Source organism: Oxyura jamaicensis, chromosome 1, assembly GCF_011077185.1.
Source record: "Oxyura jamaicensis isolate SHBP4307 breed ruddy duck chromosome 1, BPBGC_Ojam_1.0, whole genome shotgun sequence".
Taxonomy (NCBI): domain Eukaryota; kingdom Metazoa; phylum Chordata; class Aves; order Anseriformes; family Anatidae; genus Oxyura; species Oxyura jamaicensis.
In genome coordinates, this window is record NC_048893.1 from 69,937,819 (window position 1) to 69,951,359 (window position 13,541).

The window sequence follows — 13,541 nt, forward strand, 5'->3', positions numbered from 1 at the left end:
TTTCAAGGCTCTGATCTGTTGCCCTAATACAAAGGAGATAGCTACTTGGAAAGCAAACACTGAACCCCCAACCCTTACAGCTTAGCATGCTAAAGTGAACCAGTGTTTTGTCTTTCTGTAGTTTGCCAGGCTGTAACTTCTACCTGTTCAGCTGTAAAGACTGGAGGTGGGTCATGTCACAGCTGCCCCCAAGTAAAGACCATGCTTCACAAAAGCTCACCAGTCAGTATTATGTTGTCAGCCCTGGCTGGAATCATGTCTCATGGGGGGTGAAGATAGTCTTGGCGTAAGTAGACTCCTATACAGCACTAGCAATGATATGTGCTTTCTTAAAGAAAACAGTATATCTCTAGGGAGGCACACAACAAAAGCTAAGCCTCTGCAGCTTGGCTTGTCAGTCCTCATCCTCTGCAAAGGAGGAGAGAGCTATCATTTTCAGTTCAGATATGAATTCACCACAGTGAAACTCATGATGCAGCTCTGGAATGGGGACAGTAACGAATCAGTGATGCACATCCCTGTCTACATAGTAAGCTTGAGGGCTGGTGCACACAAGGAACCTGACTTTCTTTCCAATATCAAATGCTACAGTAGGTCTCTGTGGATATGTCTGTCCACAGCAAGTGACTGTTTTCTAGAAGTTTTCTACTTACAAAGCAATATTGTCACTCTGGACTAAAGTCACATACCAACCACCAAATGACTGTAAGAAGGAATTAGGTTCAAGCCTTTACTACTAAAACCTGTTGTGCTCACTGACTTACAGTGGTAGGCAATCCATAGTGCTAAAAAATAAAAAAGACCAGAAAGGCCAAATTAGGTTCAAGAACGCAAATTACTGTCCTAGTAGTAGATGGGCACACTTTTGGGCAGGTTCTGCTTTTACATAGAAGATACAACTGCAACATTGTTGTACAAGTGCCTATTGTCACGTAGATAATAGGCAATACACAAAAGCAGGAGCAGATAGCTCAGTAAGGTATGTACCCGGCATCTTGAGTTAATGGCTAGCTCAGGTTGCTCTTATGGTGAGAGTTGTAGCAAACAATAAAAGCAGGACTATCAGACTGCAGGGTCTTAAGTTGGGTAATATTTTTTTAAAATAAACTGGAACCTCCAAATGTGAGGCACTGTAGCATAACAGAAGGTGTTACTAGTTATTAGAATCTGCAAGTAAATTTAACCTACAATTCTGAATGTGGGACTGGTCAGACGGTGTCTATTGATACATTTTTTCTGCTATACAGTATAGTTCTCTCTTACCTGATCAGTGTTGGAACTCTTGAAACACCTTTCACCTGTCTGTGCCCTTCCTTCCTTCATATTTACCTTCTCTGTTTGGACAGTAAACTCTTTGGGGCAGGGACATCAGCACAATAGAGCTCATAGATACTACTGTACTGCAAAGGGAGCAGGAAGCTGAATCCCTTATGTGAGGGCTAATAGTATTAGCTGCTGCAAAACTTTTAACTCTTACTTTGTGTTTAGTTTTTGTTTCTTACCACCCTTACTGTACAAGCATAACTGCTCTTTGTCTCCTTTCCCACCCTTGTTCCCTCCTACCCAACATAAGCCATTGTACAGTAACCATGCTTCTATAGCTGTTTTGTACAGGAAGGAAAATAAATTGATGTGGTGTAACTGCATTTGTACAAAGGATTATGCTGAGATTAAAAAAAAAATAATCATCCTACAACTTGACATGGTTGTAACTCTCACATTGACAAATCCGGAGTAAATGCAGATGCTGGGACTCCAATTCTAGTGGGTAAATGGAGGAGGAATCACCAAGTTGCAGTATTTTTAAGTGGAGTGACTTAGAATGTATAAGCTCTAAATGTCTAGTGTTATGAATCTAGTTGCTCAATCAGCTGTTTTTTTTTTTATATATATAATTCTTCAAAAGAAGCTTTCCAGCTCAATTCCAAAGTAAAACAAAATAAGTATCAGTTGATTCAGAGTTTTTTTAAGCACTATGTTTGTAAAAGATTCACTCAGTTAACTCCTCTTGTCTTTTCCTCTCCTACACAATTTTTAAGAAGTGATTAAGTTTTTCAAACAAAGGTAGAGGAGAATCCTTGATCCTGTTCCTCCTCCAACCTCTCTCCATGTGCAGCTCTGTAAAACTATTATCTTTAGAGAGCTCTGGGGTGAAAGATGTCTCCATGCTCAGAGACAGAACATAGCCTATGCTCATTATAAGCACTGTTTTGTAGATTTCAGTAGAACATGAGTCATTCATGGCCGATGTGCTCTCAACAGGCAGGGGACTGCATTTTCAGTTTTGGCCATCAGATTATTTATATTGAGAGGTCGCTTATACAAACCTGTGGGTTTTATGCTATGTCCCTGTACTCTCTGGGCTTGTGGCACATTGAGGGACTGAGATGGACAGCAAGTCAGAAGCAGAGCTGGAGGGAGATCTCTTTCATGATTTTGGCAGGGTAAGAATCTTGCCTGTCTTCATTCAGACAGCAGTCAATAGTTTTACGGGCCAAACTAACACAGGAGTAGGCAATGTACACTTTAAGTATTACCTAGCTTTTCCTCACACTGCTAATGGGGAAGAAACAAATCTGGCAGCTCATAAAGATAAATACAGCCTAGTTGCTAAGGTAACTCAGCTGATAAGAACAGCATACTAATAGACAACAGCAGGCACAAGAGACTCACCTGCCTTTGGATTTTTTTCCCTCTTGAGAGCGGAGCAGAATCTAAAGTAATATGCATGGTGGGGCTCTATAGCTATGCTCGTCTTTCCTAGCTGCTTGTACAAATTGGATAGATCGGCCTTAGGCATGCACAGGGAGAACACAGAGCTTCACGGGTTTCATCGGGTTCCAACTCCAACAGGACATGGAGCCCCTGGGAGGAATCCAGCCACACCTACCATTGCTCTCTGGCACCTCTCCTTTCCTATCTGCACAGTCATTTGGTTATTACCTGTACTGGATGAATGGCAATGCCAGAGCAAAGGGGTAGCACAATGTGTATTCCCAAAGTTCCACTGCCATTGGTTGCTTGGATTCATGAACAAGCTGTTCGGTCCCAGAGAGCTAGTACAGAAACACACTGGAAGCTGGAAATCTCAGAAACCCACTTGGCAATGTATTTCCCCTCACAAAAAAATAAAAATAAAATAAAATTTAGAATTGTATTAGTGAGTTTTAAGTGACTGAATCAGAAGTGAGGTAATTTGTAACATATCATTAAACTTTCATGTTCCTAAACCAACCTCTATGTGATAGAAGTTAGGATTAAACTAACCCTATTGTAGCTAGATAGTCCTTTAACTGCCTATTGGAGGGACTCCTATATCTTCCTTTAGGTAACTGACGGGTTTCTGGTTAGATCGACTATGCCAAGCACCCATTTTCCTTCATGCTAGTAAGCTAAAGTGGACCTTGCTATTGGAAAATTGACATTTTTGACACCTACACATAGTTTTGTGGTTAAAATCAGCCCTAGCTGGAGTCAACAACAGAGCTTCCAAGAAAAGCAATGGGTGTAGAACTTCAGCATGGCTGCAAGGACAGTTTCTGGTGGCTATGGCTCTACAGGTGCTGTGCATGCCTCAGTCACGCTGTGCTCAGAAAGCCTGCCAAGGCAACAACCCTTCTCTATACTTGTACCCTGGGGAAGTACCTTTTATGAGATATCAAAGTCCTAAATGTTTGATAGCAAAACCCTCTCATTTAGAGGTGTATGGGGAGTGGAATTTCCATTCTGCAGAAAAGCTAATTTCAAGCATCAGTCTTGATCAAAACTGCAACTGAGTTCAAAAAAAAAAAAAAAAAGAGAGAGAGAAAGAGAGAGGTGTTTTTCCATGGGGTAGGATTCTTTGATATGATTTTTGGGGTACCAAAATATACTGTTTTTTTTTTTAGTCAGCCAGATAGCCTGCTTGCTAGAGTTCAAGTTAGAGGCTGTCTACCAACATACACTGTTGTTGCTTTCAATTAGAAGTTCCAATGGGAAAATTGTCTGTTACACAGTTTTGCTAAACTCCCTTTCTTAGCTACTTTTACTATTTTTAAATGATGTCATAACTAGATGACTATTGATACCTGAGTGAGTTAGCTTAAATCTTGACTAGTGTATTTACAGGGGATACAAGTCTGCCTTTGGACTATCCCAATCCAATGTCCTATAGTTCTGACAAAGTTACAGAAAGGACTTGTGCATATTGTGTTGATAAGCTAAACATGGTTTTTAAAAATCAACTCTAGCCACAAATGAATAATAAATAGGACCTTAATGAGTAACATAAAGATACTTTGTATCTCTTACTTGCTAGAAAAGTGTAAAATGGCCACAGAGCAAAAGAAAATAAGGCCTTCAATTTTAATTTTTTTGCTGTAAAAGAGAAAGTACTTTACTGTTAAAATTAATATTTTGAGAAATTATATTACATTAAAAGATAGGAAAGATTAACCAACCTGTTTGTAGAGGTCATTATTTTGTCTGACAGGAAGTCTGGAGCTTTATTGATTGATTTTCTCAAAACAAAGTATTCATGGATAGCACCAAGCAAAAACATTGCTTTCTTCCTCAGCACCAAATAATTGCATACTGCATTTAAAAACAGACTCTATCTACAAGTAAACAGGTTTATGAGGCTGTGAGGTATCTTAAGCCCAGGAAGAGTTCCTTCTACATTTAAAAATATATGATCTTGGAACAGAACATCTTTTGGAGCTCAGCTCAATGTTTTAGTCAGCAGCCCATGGGGCTTCCCTGGTAGCTGCTTCTCATCACTGTCTTCCATGACAATCATCTGCATGCAAATAGTTAAGCCAATAAAAAGTCCAGGCTCCCTTCTCACCAGTGTAAGTAGGTAAGTACTTAGCTCTGCAACTGGACTATTGGTAAGTGTTTTCATTACCCTACCCATCAGTCCTTCTCATCAGGCGCTCTCCCCCGCCCATATGTAGTCTCGAGTCCAGAGAAGGGCTACAAAGCTGGTGAGGGGCCTGGAGAACAAGTCTTACAAGGAGCGGCTGAGGGAGCTGGGCTTGTTCAGCCTGGAGAAGAGGAGGCTCAGGGGTGACCTTATTGCACTCTACGGGTACCTGAAGGGAGGCTGTAGCGAGGTGGGGGTTGGTCTGTTCTCCCACGTGCCTGGTGACAGGACGAGGGGGAATGGGTTAAAGTTGCGCCAGGGGAGGTTTAGGTTGGATGTTAGGAAGAACTTCTTTACCGAAAGGGTTGTTAGACACTGGAATGGGCTGCCCAGGGAAGTGGTGGAGTCCCCATCCCTGGAGGTCTTTAAAAGACGTTTAGATGTAGAGCTTAGGGATATGGTATAGTGGGGACTGTTAGTGTTAGGTCAGAGGTTGGACTTGATGATCTTGAGGTCTCTTCCAACCTAGAAAATTCTGTGATTCTGTGATTCTGTAACACCTCCTCAACGACAGCCATTAGCTAGGCGATAATGGTCTCCACCAGGCACGGTGGGCTCTCCAGGAAGTCGGTACACACCCAGACCGACTACCCGTTAAAAAGTGCAGCGGTTCAGGTCACCGGATGCAGGGAGTGTCTGAGCCTGTTGCTGCCATCGGCGGGAGGTAGAGAAACTGTGTGTGAGGTGTGAGCAGGTGGATGACCTGGTCCGCATGGTGGCAGAGCTCAAGGAGGAGGTGGAGAGGTTGAGGGATATCAGGGAGTGTGAGCGGGAGATAGACTGGTGGAGCGACTCCCTGCAGGGCCTCAAGGAGAGGTACCGGGGTGAGACACCCCAAATGGGGGTGGACCCCCTGCCCTGTCGCCGTCAGGCAGAGGGAGGGGATCTGGGAGTTGAGGAGGAATGGAAAAAGGTCCCTGCTCGACATCGCAGGCGATGCCCTCCCCTTCCGGCCCCACCTTCCCAGATGCCCTTACGCAACAGGTTTGAGGCCCTGGAGATTGAGAGACCGGTGGGTGAGGAAGAGGTAGCAAGTGTACCCAGGAGGATGCCTAGGGCAAGGAGGTCGACTCCACGCCTCAGGACTGCCTCCACCAAGAAAGACAGAAGGGTGATTGTTGTGGGAGACTCTCTCCTCAGGGGAACAGAGGGCCCTATTTGTCGGCCTGACCCTACCCGTAGGGAAGTCTGCTGCCTCCCTGGGGCCAGGGTCAGGGACGTTGCCAGGAAGCTTCCCAACCTGGTTCGCCCCTCTGACTATTATCCTCTTTTGATAGTCCAGGCAGGTAGTGATGACATTGAAGAGAAAAGCCGGAGGGCTATTAAACGAGACTTCAGGGGACTGGGACGGTTAGTGGATGGAGCAGAGTGCAGGTGGTGTTTACGTCCATCCCTACAGTGGCAGGGAGGGGTACAGAGAGGACACGAAAAGCCCACCTGTTAAACACGTGGCTCAGGGGCTGGTGCCAACACAGAAATCTTGGGTTTTTCGACCATGGGGCACTTTACTCGACACCCGGCCTGATGGCCGCAGACGGGTCCCTATCTTTTAGGGGAAAACGGATCCTGGGCCAGGAGCTGGCAGGGCTCATTGAGAGGGCTTTAAACTAGGTAAGAAGGGGGATGGGGCTGAAGCAAGGATTGTTGGAGCTGTGCCAGGGGGAACAATAGCAAGGCCGGGGGATAAGGCAATGGCCCAGCTGAAGTGCATCTACACTAATGCACGCAGCATGGGTAACAAACAGGAGGAGCTGGAAGCCATCGTGCAACAGGCAGGCTACGACTTGGTTGCCATCACGGAGACGTGGTGGGACCACTCTCATGACTGGAGTGCTGCAATGACTGGCTATAAACTCTTCAGAAGGGACAGGCAGCACAGAAGGGGTGGTGGAGTGGCTCTCTATATTAGAGAGTCTTTCGATGTTATAGAACTCGAGGCTGGGCATGACAAAGTCGAGTCCCTTTGGGTTAGGATCGGCGGGGCCAACAAGGCTAGCGTCCTGGTCAGGGTCTGTTACAGACCGCCGAACCAGGACGAGGAGACGGATGAGGAGTTCTACAGGCAGCTGACAGAAGTTGCGAAATCGTCAGCGCTGGTTCTCGTGGGGGACTTCAACTTCCCTGACATATCCTGGAAGCACAACACAGCCCAGAGAAAGCAGTCTAGGAGGTTTCTGGAGAGCGTGGAAGATAGCTTCCTGACACAGCTGGTTAGTGAGCCTACCAGGGGTGGCGCCCCGCTAGACCTTCTCTTCACAAACAGAGAAGGACTGGTGGAGGATGTGATTGTCGGGAGCTGTCTTGGGCAGAGTGACCATGAAATGGTGGAGTTCTCTATTCTTGGCAAGGCCAGGAAGGGGACCAGTAAAACCACTGTATTGGACTTTCAGAGGGCTGACTTTGTGCTGCTGAGGACACTGGTTGGTAGAGTCCCTTGGGAGGCGGTTCTGAAGGGCAGAGGAGTCCAGGAAGGCTGGGCGCTCTTCAAGAAAGAAATCTTAATGGCGCAGGAACGGTCTGTCCCCACGTGCCCAAAGACGAGCTGGCGGGGAAGAAGACCAGCCTGGCTGAACAGAGAATTGTGGCTTGATCTTAGAAGAAAAAAGAGGGTTTATAATCTTTGGAAAAATGGGCAGGCCACTAGGGAGGACTATAAGGATATCGCGAGGCTGTGCAGGGACAAAATTAGAAAAGCCAAAGCTCATCTGGAGCTCAATCTGGCTACTGCCGTTAAAGATAACAAAAAATGTTTTTATAAATACATCAACATGAAAAGGAGGAATAAGGAGAATCTCCATCCTTTACTGGATGCGGGGGGAAACTTAGTTACAAGAGATGAGGAAAAGGTGGAGGTGCTTAATGCCTTCTTCGCCTCAGTCTTTAGCGGCAATACCGATTGTTCTCTGGATACCCAGTACCCTGAACTGGTGGAAAGGGATGGGGAGAGAGATGTGGCCCTCACTATCCATGAAGAAATGGTTGGTGACCTGGTACGGCACTTGGATGTGCACAAGTCGATGGGGCCGGATGGGATCCACCCAAGGGTACTGAGAGAACTGGCAGAGGTGCTGGCCAAGCCACTATCCATCATTTATCAACAATCCTGGCTATCGGGGGAGGTCCCAGTTGACTGGCGGCTAGCAAATGTGACGCCCATCTACAAGAAGGGCCGGAGGACTGACCCGGGAAACTACAGGCCTGTCAGTTTGACCTCAGTGCCAGGGAAGCTCATGGAGCACATTATCTCGAGAGTCATCACGCAGCACTTGCAGGGCAAGCAGGCGATCAGGCCCAGTCAGCATGGGTTTATGAAGGGCAGGTCCTGCTTGACGAACCTGATCTCTTTCTATGACAAAGTGATGCGCTGGGTGGATGAGGGAAAGGCTGTGGATGTGGTCTACCTTGACTTCAGCAAGGCTTTTGACACCGTTTCCCACAGCATTCTCCTCAAGAAACTGGCTGCTCTTGGCTTGGACTGGCGCACGCTTCGTTGGGTTAGAAACTGGCTGGATAGCCGGGCCCAAAGAGTCGTGGTAAATGGAGTCAAATCCAGTTGGAGGCCGGTCACTAGTGGCGTTCCCCAGGGCTCGGTGCTGGGGCCGGTCCTCTTCAATATCTTCATTGATGATCTGGATGAGGGCATTGAGTACACCCTCAGTAAGTTTACAGATGACACCAAGTTAGGTACGTGTATCGATCTGCTCGAGGGTAGGAAGGCTCTGCAGGAGGATCTGGATAGGCTGGACTGATGGGCTGAGGTCAACTGCATGAAGTTCAACAAGGCCAAGTGCCAGGTCCTGCACCTGGGGCGCAACAACCCCAAGCAGAGCTACAGGCTGGGAGATGAGTGGTTGGAGAGCTGCCAGGCAGAGAAGGACCTGGGAGTATTGGTTGATAGTCGGCTGAATATGAGCCAGCAGTGTGCTCAGGTGGCCAAGAAGGCCAATAGCATCCTGGCCTGTATAAGAAACAGTGTGGCCAGCAGGGCTAGGGAGGTGATCGTCCCCCTGTACTCGGCTCTAGTGAGGCCGCACCTCGAGTACTGTGTTCAGTTTTGGGCCCCTCGCTACAAGAAGGACATCGAGGTGCTTGAGCGAGTCCAGAGGAGGGCTACGAAGCTGGTGAGGGGCCTGGAGAACAAGTCTTACAAGGAGCGGCTGAGGGAGCTGGGCTTGTTCAGCCTGGAGAAGAGGAGGCTCAGGGGTGACCTTATTGCACTCTACGGGTACCTGAAGGGAGGCTGTAGCGAGGTGGGGGTTGGTCTGTTCTCCCACGTGCCTGGTGACAGGACGAGGGGGAATGGGTTAAAGTTGCGCCAGGGGAGGTTTAGGTTGGATGTTAGGAAGAACTTCTTTACCAAAAGGGTTGTTAGACACTGGAATGGGCTGCCCAGGGAAGTGGTGGAGTCCCCATCCCTGGGGGTCTTTAAAAGATGTTTAGATGTAGAGCTTAGGGATATGGTTTAGTGGGGACTGTTAGTGTTAGGTCAAAGGTTGGACTTGATGATCTTGAGGTCTCTTCCAACCTAGAAATTCTGTTATTCTGTGATTCTGTGATCCATAACATGCAAATAATGCAAGTGATTTCTAAGAAGCTCTTTTCATCAATACATCTATATTGATGTATCTTCACAATGTAAGAGCCAAGTGTTGAAATTCTCATGGTCTCTCTTAAATCAAAGTGGCAAGTCATAGTTCATCAAAAGCCTCCATGTTATCTATAGTAGTGTCAGTGAAGATAAGGACACGTACTTGAAAAAAGATTTATGTTGACATTCAAAAGGAATGTTCATACAATGAAATCATTTAATGTGAAGACCTCTAAATTGAAGGCTATGAGATGGAGGGAAGCAGGTAGAAAGGTGTGTGATTTCTTTCCAGGGGACCTAAGTATGCTGCCATTGAATTCAACAGCACAGATAAAGTTGACTTCAGGTATGAAAAATGGGCTGTTTACATTTTTGGTAGTAATTCAGGTTTGGCCAGCTTTAAATAGTCAGTGAGCCTTTTATAGGATCCAGATACAGTTCTGAATACAAGAGAAGCCAACCAGAACAGCACTAGCTTGTGCCTTCACAGCAACTGAGGTTTGTTGGTGTTTACAATTTAATTGGGCACGGGGAAGCGATGGAAGAACACCAATTTATCAGTAGAGATCTAAGGTGACAGCAGGTGCCAGCTAAGTAACCCCCCTACCTCTGGCCATAAAGTACTGTCCTCATCGGAAATGAACACTCAAGTAGGTCTCAGGTCTTTTGGTATGAAATACTTCACCAGCTATTTAAGACATGCTACTGGTTGGTCTAAGCAAAGCCACTAAACTGCAAGTGAAAGCAGCTCAGGCTGTGTATAACACTTTAAACTACTACACATATTTGCTAAGCAACCATGTTAGGTCCAAATATCCAGGGCATTAGGCACTGTTGCCCTGCAAGCAACACAGGGATGGAGTGGATGTGAGAGTACTTGTTACAGGGCTGGTGACATTGAACCCAGTGCACAATGTACACTGAAACCAAAGATTCCCAATTATGTAAGAAAACTCCAGGGTTTAAATTTGAAAATTAAAAACAACAATAAAACAAACACACATATTTTTTCTTATATTATTTCTAGTCTAGGCTTCATTGTTAGAGAATGTTTCCCTCTAAAAAAGAGAAAGAAACCAAGCAAATAATCCTCCCAATCTTCCAATATTATTTCAAGTAAAGGAAATCTTCAAAAATGAAACCTGTAGGGTGTCTTCTCTGCCATAACATCAGGTATATTTCTTAACTTGCTGAGATTAGTATGGGTAATAAAAATCAAAAGGAGAGAAACAAATGTCAGCCAAGCAAGAATGCCAAAAGATTAATTTCCATAACTTATCTCTCTCTTAGGTGAAAGGATCATGATCCTTTTTGTGCTTGTTGTGTGACTAGCTGGTGAGACATGTACCTTTTGATATAATGTGATAAGTCTTAAGAAAATAGAAAATCTACCTCATTGAAACTGAGGCAGCATTGCATCTGGAACAAATTTAAGGCATGTGAGTACAGAAATGAACAAGGTATTTTAAAATGTACCTCTGTGGACACACATAATACCCCACAGGAACTGGGTATCACTTTAGCTCGCTGCTGACATAAATGAGTGCAACATTTTTGGGTGTGGTATATATTTACATCTCTCAAAAGAAACTAGTTATTGGGGCATTCACCATATTTCTGAAGTGGCTGGATTCCCCTTCCCTCTCTCCCTATCTATTTACAGTTCCCTTTCAAGTACAAAAAAAAAATCTGTAACCTCAGCTTCCTGATTCAGCTGTTGTGATGTCAGTTATTTAGGATAACAAAAGTGAGACAATGACTGTGGTTTGTGTGGGACAAAGGCAACCTTGTTTCTGTAAAAAGGGAAAATCCTAATGTAAGAAGCACAGGAAAGCCTACAAAGTAGGACTCTGAGGTGAGCTTTCATTAGTCCCACCATCTCTATCACAGCAGGCTTGACACTGTATTGTCACAAAGGCAACCGACAGAAGGTGTTTGCCTTTCGATAGGGCTCGACACTAGTGTGAATGCAACTCTTGGAAAATTACCTCTTTGTAGGACAAGCCTTTGGAGATAGGTATCTTGGGAAATAAATGGATTGCTAGTGGGTAAAGAGGCATTAAGCATCAGAACACAAGTGTTTCACTGATACTAATTATGCATTCTGTGGTCACAAGCATGTCACTGCATTTTTGCTTACCTGCCATGAAACTGGTTTAAACATACTTAACTGCCTAAACCACAGATGTGGTAGAACTTGCAGAATGCCAGTAATTTCTGAGGGAGGTCGCATAGTGGCAAAAGGAAACAAGAAGCTATTAACACACAGTATGTTAAGTTATGAAAGAAGAGTGTTAACTTTGGTGTAGCCTAGAGAATGTCACTTACCTGCTATTCTTCCAATTGGCATTGCATGGTCCTCAGGAGGGGATACAGACACCATGATGTGGTTCATGTAAGCTAACTCTTCTCGGTGGGACAAGTTGATTGGCTTTACCTCCCTGTGCAGCCCATCCTCAGACAACCTTGGGGGTTTGAAATCGGAGTGCCTGGGGTTCAGTATCAAAGGATGCATGATAGGGCTCGGCATCAGCTGGATGACCCTGGTGTTCTCCTGGCGAGGGCTGGAGGGCTTCTGGAGCACCTCAGGAGGAGGTGGGCAGTGGTTGTTTTCTACTGGGGAGACTGAGAGAGGATAGGGCTCCTGGTGGTTGTTCTCTTGCTGATGCCTTGACCCTGGCACCCTGTCAGCTGGGGAGAGGCGACGGATAGTGTTGTCCATAGGGGACTTCAGTGGCCACTGATCGGGGTCTGGTGATGGACGGTGGTTGTTGGTGATGGGTGATCTAGAACGATGCAACAGTTCAATGGTTGGGGTATTGTGGTGGACTGTTTCTGTAGATGGTCTTGAAGGTCTCTGGACAAAGCTATCTGTGGAGACAAAAAACAAAAAATACAGAGAGTCTATATTGTGATCAAGCTGTAGGATCTAACTGTTAAACTGCTAGCTGGGTTTACCGGGTACTGCTGTTAGCTGGAAAATGTTTTTGTTTGTGTGACTTACAGATCCCCTGAAAAATACCACATAAATGTAGATAGTTGTTACCATACTGAACAAAATCAGTACCATGAAAACAATCTCCCTCCTCCACCATATATGAGTAGCTCCTGGGGAAATGTGTTAAGAGAAATCCCATTTTGAGTAGCTGACTGGAACACTTGTGAAGAAAGTAAGATCTATCTAGCTATACTAACTGTATTTCTGTGCAACTGCTTTGAAACTTTTCTCCTGTCATTCACATCTCAATGTGTGGTTCCTGTTACTGTACAATGAGCACTACAAGGTAGAAGACAGAGATAAAAATGTATCCTGTAAAACACTGAGTGATAAGTTTGGGATGCAAGAGACTTGGGTCAAGGCACAGAATCTTAGTGTGAAATACGGACTGGGTTATCCAAGAAAACTCACTGGCAGGCAGCTCTTCATGAAACACTAGCTAAATTTTATCCCTGTCTTGATTTTAAAAGAGTGTTAACAATTTCATATGGATATTTTCAACTTGTAGCTAGCTTGTGCTGCCTTGTCCCATATAAGCTCTTATATTTCTTCAGCAGGAGGACTTCCCGTGTCACTCTTGCATGGGCATACTTCCTTGGTGGTGATTCCTGACAGTTGGGGGGGATAAATCATGTCTCTGGATCACTGTCTTTAGATACTAATAATCCCCTCACAAAACGAAATGCTTGGCATAAACAGTGTATACTTTCAGCTTAGCTAAGACCATCAATTTTGACTGGGAAAATTACTGACAGAGATGAAAATACCACCAGGGAGCACTGACTAACAGGTTTTTATCTGAGAAACAAAGATCAAATTTCAGTGCTGTTTGTTGAAAGCCTTGGATGATAACAGAAGGAAACTGCTGAGTACATGTCAACAATTGACACAAGTAGCTGCCCATTTATGCCTGCTTGTTTGTTCACTCCATTTGCTCTGATCCTCTGTAAAAGAATGATTCTCTTGCTTTCTTGCCAAGGCAGTGATACATGTTGAAGACCCTGTAGAGGTGCGCAGGAATTCAGGGGCTCCTGCCATCCTGGAACCCAGGC

At 45.1% G+C, this 13,541-nt stretch overlaps 1 protein-coding gene across 3 annotated transcripts in view; it reads right to left on the reverse strand.

The window, feature by feature from the left end:
• Nucleotides 1-13,541, reverse strand: part of ETV6 (ETS variant transcription factor 6) — a 151,219-nt gene that overhangs the window by 21,800 nt on the left and 115,878 nt on the right. For all 3 annotated transcript variants that reach the window (XM_035308829.1, XM_035308837.1, XM_035308847.1), the window contains exon 6: nt 11,820-12,362. In XM_035308829.1, the coding sequence (XP_035164720.1) occupies nt 11,820-12,362 (543 nt within the window). The remainder of the gene's footprint in view (nt 1-11,819; nt 12,363-13,541) is intronic.